General features: G+C 45.1%; 1 protein-coding gene across 1 annotated transcript in view; it reads right to left on the bottom strand.

The window, feature by feature from the left end:
• LOC139767467 (uncharacterized) overlaps nt 1–18,234 on the bottom strand; it is a 135,159-nt gene that overhangs the window by 97,590 nt on the left and 19,335 nt on the right. The window contains 14 exon segments of the mRNA XM_071696880.1: nt 55–357; nt 1,000–1,311; nt 4,177–4,503; nt 9,918–10,235; nt 10,436–10,762; nt 10,930–11,739; nt 11,899–12,213; nt 13,195–13,536; nt 13,931–14,251; nt 14,455–14,775; nt 14,897–15,520; nt 15,715–16,023; nt 16,217–16,546; nt 16,769–16,953. Coding sequence (XP_071552981.1) covers nt 55–357; nt 1,000–1,311; nt 4,177–4,503; nt 9,918–10,235; nt 10,436–10,762; nt 10,930–11,739; nt 11,899–12,213; nt 13,195–13,536; nt 13,931–14,251; nt 14,455–14,775; nt 14,897–15,520; nt 15,715–16,023; nt 16,217–16,546; nt 16,769–16,953 — 5,144 coding nt within the window.

The following is an 18,234-nucleotide window of genomic DNA, read 5'->3' as shown; positions in this document are numbered from 1 at the left end:
GCAGAATAAAACAAGAAACAGCCAGCGCCAAAGCAAGTCAAGGTGGGTACTTACCAAGACGGCACTCGATCTTCGGATCTCCTTCATACCCTCTTGGACAGGAGCATGTAGACCTGTGGTTAATTACATCACAAACAGCACTAATACCACAAGTGCCAGGACATGGATCCTTGCATTCCTGGTTCACACACGAAAGATACTTGGGGCAGTCAGAATTGATTGTGCATTCTGGCCGACATTCGACAAATGGATTGCCATAGTAGCCAGGATAGCAAGAACAGTCTGCACGGTTGTTAGTGACAACACAGTTGGCATTGGTGCCACAGGGATCAGGGTTGCATGGGTCCTCTGGAACAACTATGAAGACATAAGGCAAAGTTAGTTAATGTACTAAAGTAGATCGGTAATAAGGCTAAAGTCAGAAAAGAATTATCGAAATTCTAAACACCAATGTGGCAAAATACGCATTCTAATATAAAAAAATGCAATAAAACAGGCATTATAAAGATAATGCAACAGTAAAACAAGAACCTTATATACCATTATGCTGTAAACAAAATACACCAAAAGTGAATAAGCACAAAATGTTTCCCAGTCAAACAGTTTTTGGTATTATCAACAACTTGGGCAAATTAATCTCCTAAACTAATGAATTAATATAGCTAAACTTGAAAACGGTATAATCATTCTATACAGTGACACAAATAATAATTAGACAATAAACAACACTAACAATAACAAACACAATGAAAATATGAGCAAAATGAAGTAGTAAAATATGAATGCCTACTGTGATATTAAGCGATATGAAGAATAACTCGCCATGAAGCAAAAAAGTGTTTTTACTTGTATCGCAGTTTTTGGTAAACCAACAATGATGGCACATAACTAGGGCACACTCGTATGTCAAATCATAAGTAATTTCAATGTAGATCACTTTACATGAATTCTTTGCTTGGCTTCTCAAAATGAAAACAGATGACAGAGCAACAAACTTACCAGGTTTGGGTTGACAGACAAGTAGTGGGTCACCAGAGAAGCCATCAGGACATCTACAGAGTGGATTGTGACTGACAACACTGCACAGTGCCTTGCGTCCACACACACCAATGCATGGGTCCACACACTTTTTGTTGATACAAGCTTTACTAAGAGGACAGTCTGAATTGATGGTACATTCTGATTTGCAACCAAGGGTAGGGTCACCAAAGTAGTCAGGGATGCAAGAACAGACAGCCCGATGACCCACCACACGACAGTTAGTGTAAGGTCCACATGGGGTTGGGTTGCATGGATCAAGAGGAGCTCGAACTGTTGAATCAGATATAAACAACACAATAGCCAGAGTATTATCAACAGGAGAAAAAAAATTCCATTGATATCAAGCTGAAAAGTCAAAATAATGTTCTGTTTAAGAAAAGGGAATTCACCACTGCAACTAAACTATACTGTGTATCTCCCTGAATGAGTAGGGACTAAGGTCCAACTTAATAAAATGGACATTTTGGACATTACAAATATATCTTTAAGTTTGGTGTATTAAGGTTATAAAATCAGGAAAAATTTTTTCCCTTTTACTTGTTTACCATCTACATCAGTGGGATAATGCCAGGAACAGTCAAAGAACCATATTTCTCTCATTCACTTTCTAGGAGTCATGCATGATGCACCAAAAACAGACCCTCCAGACACAACCGAGCTTGCAGACCATACAATGGTTTTCTCTGCCCTAACTCTGCCCAATGACAGCTCATTAACCCCTGTATACTGCATCATTCCATGGAAATTTCTCATCCTCCTTAATGTTCAGGACCCAATAACTGAAAAGCTTCTTTTATTCCACTCTTCCATCTCCTTGTTTCCTCCTCAGGCATTCATGTACTTTTGGTCTGATATCTTTTAAATCTATTCTCCTGGAATACATATGACTAATGATTCTGCATCGTCCTTGCTGCAATGCTTCCAGACTGCTCTTAATGCCTCCTACTTATCTTATATTCATTTATCATACTTAATTGCCATCTCCCAAGTCAGTGAGGTAGCACAAGGAAATAGATGAGGAATAGCCTAACCCACCCACATACACATATATATACATAAACGCCCATATAGATACATATACATACACGGACATATACATATATACACATGTACATACTCATACTTGCTGCCTTCATCCATTCCCATAGCTACCCTGCCACACAGGAAATAGCCCCACCCCTCTACAACGAGGTAGTGCAAGGAAAAGACAAGAAAAAGCCACATTCACTCACACTCAATCTCCAGCTGTCATATGTAATGCACAGAAACCACAGCTCCTTATCCACAAACAGGCCCCACAGACCTTTCCGTAGTTCACCCCAGATGCTTCACATGCCCTGGTTCAGTCCACTGACAGCACGTCAAACCTAGTATACCACATTGCTCTAATTCACTCTATTCCTTCCACGCCCCTCATCCTCCTGTATGTTCAGGCCCAGATCACTCAAAACCTTTTTCACTCCATCCTTCCACCTCCAATTTTGGTCTCCCACTTCCCCTGGTTCCCTCCACCTCAGACACATATATCCTCTTTGTCAATCTTTCCTCACTCAATCTCTCCACATGTCCAAATCATTTCAACACACCCTCTTATGCTCTCTCAACCACACTCTTTTTTTTTCCATGCATCTCTCTTACCCTTACTTGATCAAACCACCTCACATTGCACATATTGTCCTAAAACATCTCATTTCCAACACATCCACCCTCCTCCATACAACCTTATCTATAGCCCATGCCTCACAGCCATATAACATTGTTGCAAATGCCATTCCTTCAAACATACCAATTTTTGCTCTCCGAGATAACATTCTCTCCTTCAACACATTCTTCATTGCTCCCAGAGCCTTCGCCCCCTTCCCCCACCCTGTGACTCACTTCACTTTAATGGTTCCATCCACTGCTAAGTCCACTCCCAGATATCTAAAACACTCCACTTCTTCCAATTTTTCTCCATTCAAACTTACATCCCAATTAACTTGTCTCTCAACCCTACTGAACCTAATAATCTTGCTCTTATTCACATTCACTCTCAATTTTCTCCTTTCACACACTTTTCCAAACTTGGTCACCAACCTCTGCAGTTTCTAACACAAATCAGCCACTAAAGCTGTATCATCAGCAAAAAACAACTAACTCACTTCCCAGGCCCTCTCATCCACAACAGATTGCATACTCACCCCTCTCTCCAAAACTCTTGCATTTACCTCCTTAACCAACCCATCCATAAACAAATTAAACAACCATGGGGAAATCACACACCCCTGCCACAGACGGACATTCACTGGGAACCAATCACTCTCCTCTCTTCCTACTCATATACATGCCTTACATCTTAGTAAAAACTTTTCACTGCTTCTAGCAACGTATCTCCCACACCATATACTCTTACAACCTTCCACAAAGCATCCCGTCAACCCTATCTCCAGATCCATAAATGCTAAATACAAATCAATTTGTTTTTCTAAGTATTTCTCGCATACATTCTTCAAAGCAAGAGCCTGATCCACACATCCTCACCACTTCGGAAACCACAATGCTCTTCCCCAATCTGATGCTCTGTACATGCCTTCACCCTCTCAATCAATACCCTCCCATATAATTTTACAGGTATACACATCAAACTTATGCCACTGTAGTTTGAAGATTTACCTTGTCCACACATCCTCTAACACTCCTGAGGCCACACCCAGTATGATTATCTGTGTATATCATCACCCTCTCAAACACCACTCTACTTGCTTATTTACTAGGAACAATCAACAAACATATACCTCCATAGTTTGAATGCAGGTTTTTGTCCCTTTCCATTTATACAATGGCACTACAGAAGCATCCTATCAATCCTCAGGCACCACACCCTGAGCCATATATATGCTAAAAATCCTAATTAACCAATCAACAACACTGACAATTTCTTGAGATATTCAACTGCAATCCTATCCACATTTCTCTTCTATGGGACTCCCCCAATGCTCAAGCTGGTTTATCCACTGGTAAGGACCACAGGTCATAAAGTGTGATGCTGTGTGTGTGTGTTCATGTGGGGAGAGCGAGAAACAACTTGATGAAAAAATATAAATATTAATACCAGCAAAATATTTCTCCTGTTTCAAAAAATGCAAATGTATTTACTTGGCTCGCAGCGGTTGAATGGGTCACCAGTCATACTTCTGGGGCAGGTGCAGACAGGGTTATGATTGACAACTTCACAGATAGCATCAATGCCACAGGTGCCAGGACATGGATCCTGGCATCTCTGGCCGTTGCATGCAAGGTACTGTGGACATTCAGAGTTGATGACACACTCTGGGCGACACTCAACATATGGGTTTTTGAAGTAGCCAGGGAGGCAGGTGCAGATGCCACGATTTCCTTTGACATGGCAAACAGCATTGATGCCACAGGTACCTTCTCTACATGGGTCTATCTCCTTAGGTGGCACTATAGTGGTAGGCACAACTGCAAAATATAAAAGTAAATATCAGTACATTATTTGAAGTAAGGCAAAGTAGTTTCCAATTGCCTGTGACCTTAGAAACAAACTATCCAGAAGAGCAGACATCAAGTCAGATCTTACCAGGTGGAATGCGATTGCAACGCACGAAGGGTTCACCAGTGTAGCCAGGGATACAAGTGCACACTGGAGAGTGGTTGATGACACGACATTCAGCATTAGTGCCACAAGCCCCTGGACAGGGATCTCTGCACTTTTGCCTATTGCATGCCATCGTGGCTTGACAATCACGGTTGACAACACATTCGGGACGACAACCCGGCGGGGCACCATAATAGCCTGGGAGGCAGGTGCACACAGGACGCTTTGCCACCTCCCGGCAATCAGCATTGGGCCCACAAATTTCACACATGTCCTCCTTCTCGGCCGAGTCCACATCTAAAAGAGGGAGGTGTAACACATGCATGGTCATGCAGGAAAAGATGTGTTTTAACAACAGATGTTAGTCATTATTTCTGTCACATAGATAACATGCTACAGCTTGAGAGACATTATTGAGTATGATAATCAGTCAAGTTACTGTTGACTGCGAAGGCTTTGCCATACCCGGGCGAAGGAAGCAGCGTTGGTAGGGGTTGCCAGAGTATCCTGGTGGGCAGGTGCAGACAGGGATATGGTTGGGCACTCTGCACTCAGCATTAATGCCACATGTGCCTGGGCATGGATCAATGCAATTTTCATTGATGCATGCCAGACCAGATTCACAATGTGAATCTGCTGAACAGGCAGGATGGCAACCAGTGTTGGGATTGCCATAGTGGCCAGAGATACAGCGACACACTGCTTTATTATCCTCTAGGTGACAATCAGCCAGAGGACCACATGGGAATGAGTCACATGGGTCAGCTGCCAAGGAAGGCACTGTGGACGAGGTCACAGCTGTTGGGGATCGGGGGCAGTCAGAGATTAAGAACCAAACATCATTATTTCTGTATGAGTATATTAGATAAACTTAAGGCACATATATCATGCATTTGAGAGTAGAAAGAGGAATCATGCTTACATGTGGGTGGAATGGGGTTACAAGATGTATAGCCATCTCCTGTCAGCCCCATAGGACAAAAACATACAGGCTTGTGCATAACCACGTTACAAATGGCCTGTACACCACAAATACCCTTACAAGGGTCCACACACTTGTTCCGCTCACAAGCCTTGTTCCGTGCACAGTCAGAATCCACTACACACTGTACTCGGCACTCAACATAAGGATTTCCAAACATTTCTGGTGGGCATGAACACTCAAAGTACTGGCCTAGAGGTGAGCACAAGGCATTCTGACCACAAGGATTTGACATGCAAGGGCGTACAGGTGTGGTTATCTCTGGTTGAGGGGAGCTAGAGGTAATTGGGTTGGTCACAACAATGGGTCGAGTGGTGGTTGCTGAAATAATCGGAGTCATTGTTAAACATCTACTTGAGATAGCAACACATATCTTTTATTGACACACTTCTTTCTCAATATAACATCATGAGCAGTCGTGGGTGTCATTGACCTGCACATGGGATATCCAGAACTATATCTGAGAAGCTGACTGAATTCAGAGTGAGTGGTTCATGACATGAGAAAGGTCTAGTTATAGCAAGAGAGTCTTGTCCTTGTGCTGTTCAGTCAGTGCAAAAGTGAAATTCTTATTGGGCTTCCTAGTTATCTTATATGCCAGAAAGGATATCAATACTGTAAGGGAACTACAACCAACTATGAGAACGAATTTATAGCTATGTATAATATTTTCTGCAATCTGAATGTGGAACAGGAAAATTAATATGAAGCAGCTACAAGAAACATTCTCTATAACAAGGTTGGATATCCCATGTGAGAGCTAATCAGTTTGGCTGTCTAAGGGTCAATGGCAGGTGAGAGCAGGGCTTGCTTACTCTTAAGACGACACTGGACGTAGGGGTCACCATCATAGCCGAGGGGACATGAACACAGAGGAGTGTGGTTCACTACATGGCACTCAGCTGTGTGCCCACATGTGCCCACACATGGGTCAAGACACTTCTCGTTCACACATGCTAGGTACTTGGGGCAGTCTGAGTTGGTGAGGCATTCAGGATGGCACTCAGGAGGTGCACCATAGTACCCTGGCAGGCACTCACACACCGGTCGCTGTCGCACAGTGCGACAGGTTGAGAATGGTCCACAGGGGTTAGGTACGCACAGGTCAGGGTGCTCTGGCTTGGCTAGCAGAGTGCAACAGAAGCATTAGGTTAAGAGATACAGAAGTGCTTCAGATGGGTGGGTAGGTGGTGGTTAACCCATTACAAGAGGACTCAATATTCATCTAAAGTGACATAAGCCTAATAAGGCTTCTTTCATACTATTGCTGTTAACTGGTAACTTGAATACCAATGATTTGCATCATTAAAGTTTGGGGCATTTCTTAATGAAGGGTCAACTGCCTTTCTTCAACCTTATATATATATATCACATACAAAATAATTTGAGATCAAGTGATATTGATTGGAGCCTACGAGTAACATATGTCTTTATTGGCCATTTCTTTGTATGCAGCTGACAGAGGTTGCTGGATTTGTGTTTTTCCATTATGTAAGATACAAATGGACCGCTTTAAGCAAATACCTTTATTTAGCGCTGACGCACACACTATCTATTTATCTATAAATCTGACACCTGTTCCCTCTGGGAGCTCCCTCAAGGCCCTAACAAAGGAGTCTCCATAATTATCGAACTCTAGTGCTACTTTTTAGCCTTTTCTGCCTCATCTTAAAGACCACTGGCAGACAAGGGGCAACTCTAGCACAGTGTTTTCAAAGGCTCCTGCCTAATATTCCTACCAACTACTACTACATAATGTGTCTATGTAATATTCTAGTCCAATGTTATAGCCTACTACTTCTACCTAATGCCCCTACCTACTATTCACATTCATTATACACAATTGCTGTTTCCCGCATCAGCGAGGTAGCGCCAGGAAACAAATGTGGAATAGCCCATCCACTCATGTACACACTATCTATATATTATATTTATTTACTTATTTTGCTTTGTCGCTGTCTCCCGCGTTAGCGAGGTAGCGCAAGGAAACAGACGAAAGAATGGCTCAACCCACCCACATACACATGTATATACATACACGTCCACACACGCAAATATACATACCTATACATCGTTTTTTTTATTTTTTATTTTGCTTTGTCGCTGTCTCCCGTGTCAGCGAGGTAGCACAAGGAAACAGGTGAAAGAATGGCCCAACCCACCCACATACACGTCCACACACGCATATATACATACCTATACATCTCAACGTAAACATATACACAGACATATACATATATACACATGTACATAATTCATAGTCTGCCTTTATTCATTCCCATCGCCACCCCGCCACACATGAAATAACAACCCCCTCCCCCCTCATTTGCGCGGGGTAGCGCTAGGAAAAGACAACAAAGGCCACATTCGTTCACACTCAGTCTCTAGCTGTCATGTAATAATGCACCAAAACCACAGCTCCCTTTCCACATCTAGGCCCCACAGAATTTTCCATGGTTTACCCCAGACGCTTCACATGCCCTGGTTCAATCCACTGACAGCACGTCGACCCCGGTATACCACATCGTTCCGCACGTCGACCCCGGTATACTACATCGTTCCAATTCACTCTATTCCTTGCACCCCTTTCACCCTCCTGCATGTTCAGGACCCGATCAATCAAAATCTTTTTCACTCCATCTTTCCACCTCCAATTTGGTCTCCCACTTCTCGTTTCCTCCACCTCTGACACATATATCCTCTTGGTCAATCTTTCATCACTCATTCTCTCCATGTGACCAAACCATTTCAAATCACCCTCTTCTGCTCTCTCAACCACACTCTTTTTATTACCACACATCTCTCTCACCTTTACATTACTTACTCGATCAAACCACCTCACACCACATATTGTCCTCAAACATCTCATTTCCAGCACATCCACCCTCCTCTGCCTATATAAATGCATCATCATCATGAGTACACACAGAAAGATTGTTTACTATTTTTGTAATAAGAATACGACTAAAGAAGTTAACATTCCTTTTCCAACTGCCTCAAGTCTGCCTGTCTATATACTGTAATTGTTGCGGAATAATTTATGATATACCCAAGTTAACTACTAACAGATACGAGGATGGAACTCTACTACATTCAAGTTATGTGTAAGAGCGGTATGCAGTTTAGTTTAACATATATGCAACATCAATGTGGCAGAATCAAAACACTCACTCTCATCTTTCTGGACGCGACAAATTTCATACGCGTTGCCCTCGAAGCCTGACAGACAGGTACAAACAGGATTGTGGTTGACTGTGTAGCATTCAGGCATTGGTGCCACAAGTACCAGGGCATGGGTCGATGCACTTAAGATTGCGACAAGCCTGGTTGCTCTGGCAATCAGTATTAACAATACACTCCGGACGACATTCAGTGTAGGGGTCGCCATAGTAGTCACGGACACACTCGCACTTGTAGGAGCTGCCTTCCCTCTTACACATGGCATTGAAACCACATGGTGGTGGGGAGCAGGGATCATCTGGGGTCACAGGTGCTGGAGAGATCATGCATTGTGAAACTAATCATAAAGAGTTTTCAACTTTGCTAAAGACATGAATTAGGTTGGTAGTTTACAAAAATGTTAAAGCATTGACGAGAAAATTAAAATTAGTAATGCAAATTGTAAAAACATTACATGATAGTAATATATAAAGAACTAGTGTGGTAATTTAAGAAATGAATAGGAACAATGATGATAAATCTACAAGTGTAAACTTTTAAGAGCTTAGATGTCCAGTTAAAAATTAGGTTTGTGAACATAAAACAAATTTGAGACTAAACATGCTTTTAAGAGGTAATAACATGCAAATAAATGAGGAATAAGAAGAATCTGGAGGCTTACTAGTGGTGATGAGGACACAGCGAGAGAAGGGGTCGCCCGTTAGGTGAGGCGGGCAGGTGCACAACGGCCTGTGATGTGAAACACGACATACTGCGTTCACACCACACGCTCCAGGACAAGGGTCCACACATTTCTTGCGGGAACATGCCTTATCTCGGTTACAGTCAGAATTAATCACACATTCGTGACGACAAAATTCATAGGGGTTGCCAAGCAAGCCTGGTCTACAGGTGCAAGTGGCCACACCTGCTTGTTGAGAACATGTGGCCCCATGACCACAAGGATCTGGTACACATGGATCCTTCACCTGTTCCTTTGGAGGAGGGCTCACTGCTGCAAATTTGATAATGACAGTTATTAGTTGGAGTGGAATGGGTTACCGAGATTCTTACCTGAGCAAGGCAGTGTACATGACTTTGTACAAATGAGACAAAGATGGATGGAATAATACTAACCAGGTGGCGGCTTCACACAGCGGTTGAAGGGATCGCCTGTAAGGTGTCTTGGGCAATAACAAATGGGATTGTGATTGGCCACCTCACACTGGGCATCAGTGCCACATGTTCCTACACAAGGGTCAAGACATTTCTGGTTGATACAGGCTTTAACTAGCGGGCAATCTGAGTTAACCAGACACTCTGGACGGCAGTCAGGTGGCCTGCTGAAGTACTCAGGGAGGCACTCACATTCATAGTGATCCCCAGTGATGCGACAAACAGAGTTGGGTCCACAAGGGTTTGGGTTACAAGGGTCTCCAGGTTTTGGGGAGGTAGCTGCAATATACAAATAAGATCATCTATAAAACTAAGCTTACTAGAATCAAATAATGAATACGAATATTAAACTATTTCACTGCACTCAAGCAACCTTTAACGTTCATGAATCAGAGAAAACAATAATACACTATCAAGAAATGAACATATGCTTCCTAAACAGTAAATTTTCATAATAAGATGAAGATGGTAAAACTAACTTGTCTCCACACGGCATGCCTGGTAAGGGTCTCCAATGTAGCCAGCCTTACAGAAGCAGACAGGGGCGTGTTTCACCACCTGGCATTCGGCATTGATACCACAAGATCCAGGACAGGGATCGAGGCATTTTTCGTTGACACAGGCTAGGTAGAATTGACAATCAGAGTCAGTGGTGCACTCTGGTCGACAGAAATCGTACGGGTTTCCAAAATAGCCAGGTAAACAACGACATTCCCCAGTAAAGCCCAATGGGAGGCACTCAGCATTCTTTCCACAAAGGTTAGTTTCACATGGTTGCTGAACATCTGGGATCACGGGGGGTGGAGCTGAAACAGAGCAATGTATATGCTAATTTGTTTATTGGTATACAGGGAAAGTCTGAGAGCAACAACTGTCAGATAATTCCAAAACTTTAAAAGAGTAATAAGACACTTCATACCAAGACACATCTTCAGAGGACAAGACTATAAGTACTAAGTAGATGATGGCTTACGTAGGGTGGTCCCAGCAATAGGTGCGATGGCACAGTGGGTGTATGGATCACCCTGTAGACCAATGGGACAGGAGCAGACAGTAGCATGGTTAACCACACTGCACTGGGCAGTTTGGGCGCAGGCACCGGGACACGGATCCACACACTTCTGACGGATGCATTTATAACCACTGTCACAATCTGTGTTCAGGACACATTCTGGGCCACATCCAACTTCTGGGTTGCCGAAGTACCCAGGGCGACATTCACACTTATAGTGATCCACGAAGCTGCGGCAGATAGCGTTAGCACCACAGGGGTCAGGCTCACAAGGGTCATAGAAATGGGCAGGAGGCTCAGGCATGATCACCATGGGCTTTGGGGTAGTGAGTGGCTTTTCAGGGACAGGAATAATCTCTGGGTCCTTGATAGGCGACTGTGTATCGACCAAAGGTGGCAAAGTGGTGGGGGGCTCAGGTCTTGGTGTGGGCACCGGAACTGGTGTCGTGACCGGAGCAGGGGTGCAACGAATGAAAGGGTCACCGGTGAAGCCCGCCATACACATACAGAAGGGATTGTGGTTGATGACTCTGCACTGAGCCTGGATACCACAAGTGCCCTTACATGGGTTGACACAGCGGTTGTTGAGGCAGGCAAGCAGTGGGGCACATTCTGTGTGGATGAGGCACTCAGGGCGACAGGCAGGCGGTCTCCCCACGAATCCAGGCTCACATGAACACACAGGTTGCTGGTTCACCTCACGGCAAATGGCATTAGGCCCACATGGGTCCCCACCACATGGTCTGCGAGGCGGCTCAGAGATCGCTACCGCTAAAGGGAAGAATGTTTACATACAAATATACATACACATACTAACAATACATTTCTTCTTAGTGTATACATCTGTGCATGAGTACATTTAACACCAATAAAAATACAATAAAAGAGAAGCTACATCAAAAACTCAGAAACTCTTTTGATTTATCTTACAAGGTATAGGTCGGCAGTTCGTGTAGGGGTCGCCTGTGTAGCCCTGGGAGCAGGAACAAATAGGAGCATGGAGAACTACTCTACACAAGCTGTGATGGCTACACACTTCTCCCTGGCAAGGATCCACACACTCATGCCCGGAGCATGCCTGGTCCAGTCGACAGTCGGAGTTGGTGACGCACTCGGGCTGACACAGTTCGGTGGGGTCTCCTTGAAAGCCTGGCAAGCAAGAGCACACAGGCCGTCCGGAGACCACACGACACGAAGTGCCAGCACCACATGGGGATGGCTGGCATGGGTCTGAGTCTGGCAATGCTGTGGTGACACATCATCACTCGAGCATTATTACCGACATAGGCAATACATGAATTACCATCACCCCCTAGCCAAAGAACATGCAAAGAATGCATACTGCCAGGAGGGCTTCCCATACCACTTATTTTCAGCATCAATTACTTGAAGGTCTTAAAAATAACATTTTGAGATATATCCTTTTACTTTGAACCAATTCTTGATGCCATTTGCTTCCAGTAGAAAAGATAGGTGTGTAGATATTAATGATAAAATGAACAACAATTGTTATCATAATGTAAACCATGGAGGAATCGGCAGGGGGGGGGGGGGGGTTGAAGAAGGAGAGCTCATGCGGATGTAAGCATCTAATACCATTTCTTAGTTCGTTCCTGATGCTACCTTGTTATTGGAGAATATGTATGGACATATTAAAAAATATAATTAACACTTGTAGATGAAATGGACTACCAGTCATGTAATGAAATGACAATTACTATTCTCAATATGAATTTTTTGAGTAAGTTGCTTATCCAATTGTAATCTTTAAAGGTTTGGAGTAAGTTAGATATCTGACTGTGACCTTTAGAGTAAGCTGGATACCAGTGTGTGACCTTTGAAAGAACTGAAACTCTGAAGTGCACTACAGTTAAGAGTCAATGTTCAGATTAGTGCATGTTTTCTCATTTCTGGTGATACTGAATGTCTCATATGTTCAATGGCAAAGGTAGACTTTCTGAGATATTTGATATGAGAATCTCGGTTCTTAAAGATGAGTGTTTGAGCATATATACAAGGAGAAGCCTCTGCCATGTCACTAGGAAGGATTTGAAAACTTTGTCATACAAGCTGCCAGCAGAGGAAAGCCACTCTCCAAACTAATATGCATCCTTTGCCCTGTTACTTTATCCAAAATATTTTTTCTAGTTGTATCCAGCATTATGTATAGAATTTCATGATAATTATGAACAAGAATGTTTAGCGGTGGTGTGACGAGGGACTTACTAGCTGGGAGGTGCATAAGGTGGCAACGTGTGAGAGGGTTGCCAGTGTAGCCCCGAGGGCAGCTGCAGGTTGCCTTGTGGTTAAGAACATCACATAAAGCATTGATGCCACACACTCCAGGGCATGGATCAATGCACTTATATTTCAAGCAGTCAAGGTAGCGAGGGCAGTCGGAGTCCACAACACACTCTGGTTTGCATGCCACATATGGGTTACCATAGTGTTCGGGCAAGCAGGTACACACTGCCGCACCATCCCTCACTGAACACTGGGCATTGCTGCCACAGCCACTCAGTGCACAAGGTTCAGATGTGGCTGCAGGGGACGGAGTTGGAGGAACGGCTGGAAGAAGGATCCAGCTAAAAATATCTTTCTCTGCTAACTCGAAACAGGATTGTATAATGGCGAACTAATTCAACTGTTGTACAAGTACAGGTTCTCCTCTCACTAATGCAGATGAACTGTCAGCAGAAAACAAGCTTGGGGGTCTGCAACTTTGACAGCAAAGGTGGAGCCCTCTGAACACTGCCTATTCAATTTGGAATGCCATCATCAAATGTGGTAGGGTCATTCTGAGACTTGTAATGACCTTCAATAAGCATGACTGATACCTAAAGACAACTTGTGGAAATGATTTATATGGGCAGCTCTGTCCGAGCACACCATTCATCAGGCTGTCCCTTTACCATCAAAACTACAACCAACGTTAAGAATATGGTAAGATGTGAAGGCTTACGGCGAGGGGCTGGGAGACAGAAGGTGAGCGGATGTCCTGTGTACTGGGGTCGGCATGAGCACACAGGGTTGTGTTGGATGACACGACACTCAGCATCAACCCCACATGCCCCTATACATGGGTTAATGCACTTTAGGTTCACACATGCCTTCTCTGCTGGACACTCAGTATTGACAACGCACTCAGGATGGCACCTGGGTGGGGAACCTAAGTACCCAGGTCGACAGGAGCAGCGTGCTCGCTCACCCACCTCATGACATTCGGCAAATGGGCCACAAGGGGATGAAGTACATGGAGAGGCAGCAATGGTGGGAGCCAGGGCTGCTTGGATGAGGGATGCAAACAGGAAGATCATAAGAGGACAGTCATATCAGTCATGCAAGTCAAAAGTAAATAGAAAACCATGCTTTTATTATAACATGCAAATATTAAAAAGAGAAATGTCAAAAATATTATGATGCAATTAGTTGAAACAGATTAACATATAATGAAAAGCCTTATGAATGAGAGAAGAAGAACCATACGTGTATAGGGAGAACAGGCAACGTAAGGGTCGCCAGTGTAGCCAGGATTACAGGAACACTGTGGTCGATGGTTGAGAACCATACAGGCAGCTCTGCGACCACATGTGCCTGGACATGGGTCCACGCAACGCTGTTGTTCACACGACCTATCTAAACGACAATCCAGATCGCGCTGGCACTCGGATCGGCAACCAAGGAAGGGGTTACCCACCAGGCCTGGTAGGCAGGCACAGATGGGCATGCCAGATGAGACCCGGCACTGGGTGTTGAGGCCACATGGTCCCGGGGAGCAGGGGTCAGTCTCAGCCACTACTGCAGGAGCTGAGGTGACAACTCTTACTACAATCTTACTACATTAAGTAATGTATCATAACTCAAATATAATCCAACATATATTGAGTACCATGATGGGAAATGACAGAGAGAGAGAAGGGGTTCTTACAGCTAGAAGGTGCTGGTGGTGGAAGCTGTAGGATTGGGTTACATCTTATGAACGGGTCGCCGGTGCGACCTGCTGGGCAGGTACACACTGTGCGGTGGTTGATGACGGTGCAATGCGCCTCAGGAGCGCATGTGCCTGGGCATGGGTTGACACACCGCTGCTGCAAGCATGCTAGCCGTACTGCACAGTCCGTGTGCACCACACACTCTGGCCGACACCCAAGATGTGGGTTACCAAAATAACCGGGAGCGCAGGTGCACGTTTCCCGGTCCATTTTGATCAGGCAGCGAGCATTGGTGCCACAGGGGCTTGGTACACATGGTGTGGGCTTAGAGGGCTTGGCAATGGGTCGTGTGGGGCGCGAGCAGCGCATGTAGGGATCTCCCAGCAGTCCCGGATGGCAGCGACACACCGGGCTGTGGGAGACCACAACACACTGTGCTCCAGGCCCACACACGCCAGGGCATGGATCCATGCAGCGGTGGTCAGTGCAGGCTAAGTGAGCAGCACAGTCACTACTGACCACACACTCCAGGCAGTGTGGACTGCCGCCTTCGTTGGTGCATACTTCCCACGGGAGGCAGGGCGACGGAGAGCAAGGGGAAGCTGGTGCTGGGATGACAGCTGCACCAGACACAAGGAAACAAAGTCATGCAACACTCATGCTAGAGGTCAGGTCAAGGAAAAATTAATATGACATAATAATATATCAGAGCATTCCTAGACAGGCAAGGTTAATGTTAAATTTGGGATGGCTGGAAATTGTCCAAAGAAAACAGTTAAGCAGAAAGACAGGAGGAGGAGGAGGAGGAACTTACGGGACGGGTAGCACTGAGAGTAGGGGTCTCCTATCAGAGTGGGCGGGCAGGAACAGCGAGGTTGGTGGCGCACCACGTTACACACAGCATCATCAGCACACGTGCCAGGGCAAGGGTCCACACACTTGTGACCACGACAGCTGGCGTCTGGTAGACAGTCATTGTTGGTGACGCATTCTGGGTGACAGCCCTGCAAGGGGTCACCCTGCATGTCAGGCAGGCAGGTGCAGAGAGCCAAACCCCCGGACACCCGGCACTCTGCGTTGTCCCCACACGGACCCCCGCCTGCACACGGTGACTTCTCTTCCGCTACACGGGGTAGGTCCATGATCAGGTCACGCCAAGCATAGGTATAAGTATAACAAACACATGCAAAGAAGAGCTTAGAAAACTACTACTATTATAACATGCATGGTAGAGGTGACACAGGAGTATACAACATGCAATATCATGAGCAGAGAAAAAGGACAGGTTTTAATGGAAGAACGTGCAGCATGCTCACATGAGATGATGACAGGACGACAGGCAGAGTAAGGATCACCCGTCAGGGTTTCGGGGCATGAGCATAAGGGACGATGGTTGAACACGCGGCAGGTGGCCAGTAGACCGCACGTGCCAGGACACGGGTCCAGGCACCGCTGCCTGACGCAGGCCAGGTTGTTAGTGCACATACTGTCCGAGTGGCACTCAGGCGAGCACCTGACGTAAGGGTTGCCCATCAGTGGGGATGGGCAGGAGCACACAGCACGAGCTCCTACACTCTGACACACAGCGTTGGAGCCACATGGGTTAGGCGAACATGGGCTAGACATGGGCGGTGGCCGCTCGGCTGCTGTGGAGGCAACACCCTCAGCCTTAGTATTCTCATCATGACCACCAGGATTAAGACAACAAAAACATTTCCCACTGTTGACTGGACCAGACATTTCTTTCCTCCTTGACACATATGTGGAGACACTTACCTGCAGCAGGGAGCCACGAGGCTAGAGACCCCAAGATGTAAATGGAAAATGAAGCAGGACAACTTACAGGAAGTCAACAGGAAAACACTCACGTTTGACACACTGGATGAATGGGTCTCCAGTGAGATCACTTGGGCAGTAACAGATTGGATTGTGGTTGACAACCTCACAAAGGGCACCTACACCACACACACCAGGGCAGGGGTCAGCACACTTCTGCCTCATGCAAGCTTGGCTTAGCGGGCAGTCAGAGTTGAGCACACACACTGGCTTGCACCTGGAGAGAGAGAGAGAGAGAGAGAGAGAGAGAGAGAGAGAGAGAGAGAGAGAGAGAGAGAGAGAATTAACATTAGTACTGAACAACTCTGTAAAGATAACTAAAAAGACTCATCAGCTCTATAGCTTCGTCAACCATCTTCTATCCCAAAGAATGGCTCTGGCTACAGTACTACACAGCAATGAAAGATCTGGAACACAGGTGTAAATATTTTCAAAGGACGAGTCAAGGAGGGGCAGTGTAATCTGAAAATAGCATACGGAGAGGATGAGTGAGGAAAGGTTGACAGAGGGAACAAATTCATGCCTCTGTAGTTTGAACACTTACATTATCCCCTTTGCCCTTGTACAATGACACTATGCATGCATTGTGCTAATCCTCAGGCACTTCACCATGATCTACACATACACTGAATATCCTTACCAACCAATCAACAAAACAGTTCCCCCCACCTTTCTTAATAAATTCTACTGCAATACCATCCAAACCCTCTGCCTTGCTGAATATCATCTTCTGCAAAGCCCTCACTACCTGTTCTCTCTTAACCAAACAATTCTCCCTGACCCTCTCACTTTGCACACCATCTCAATCAAAACACCCTACATCTCCCACTCTATCATCAAACACATTCAACAAACCTTCAAAATACTCACTCCATCTCCTTCTCTCTTCATTACTACCCATTATTGCTTCCCCACTTGCCCCTTTCACTGATGTTCCCATTGGTTCTCTTATCTTATGCACGTTATCTACCTCCTTCCAAAGCATCTATCTATTCTCCCTAAGTTTAATGATACTCCCTGAGGATATGGGATAAAGAATACTTCCCACAACTTCCCCGAGTGTTGTAGAAGGCAATTAAAAGGGGAGGGAGTGGGGGGCTGGAAATCCTCCTTTCCCAATTTTACTTTTCTAAAAGAAGGAACTGAGAAGGGGGCCAAGTGAGAATATTCCTTCAAAGGCTCTGGGACAGGGTAGCGACAGGAATGGATGAGGGCAAGCAAGTATGAATATGTACACGTGTATGTATGTATGTATGTCTGTGTATGTATGTATATGTTGATATGTACATGTGCTTATGTGGGCGTTTATGTACATATACGTATATATGAGTGGATGGACCATCCTTCGTCTGTTTCCTGGTGCTACCTTGCTGATGTGGGAAATAACAATGTATAATATTTTTTTTTTTTTTTTTTGCCGCTGTCTCCCGCGTTTGTGAGGTAGCGCAAGGAAACAGACGAAAGAAATGGCCCAACCCACCCCCATACACATGTATAT

This window comes from Panulirus ornatus, chromosome 61 (genome assembly GCF_036320965.1).
Source record: "Panulirus ornatus isolate Po-2019 chromosome 61, ASM3632096v1, whole genome shotgun sequence".
Lineage (NCBI taxonomy): Eukaryota > Metazoa > Arthropoda > Malacostraca > Decapoda > Palinuridae > Panulirus > Panulirus ornatus.
Note: the sequence above shows the minus strand (reverse complement) of the source record. Positions and strands in the feature narration are given on the sequence as shown.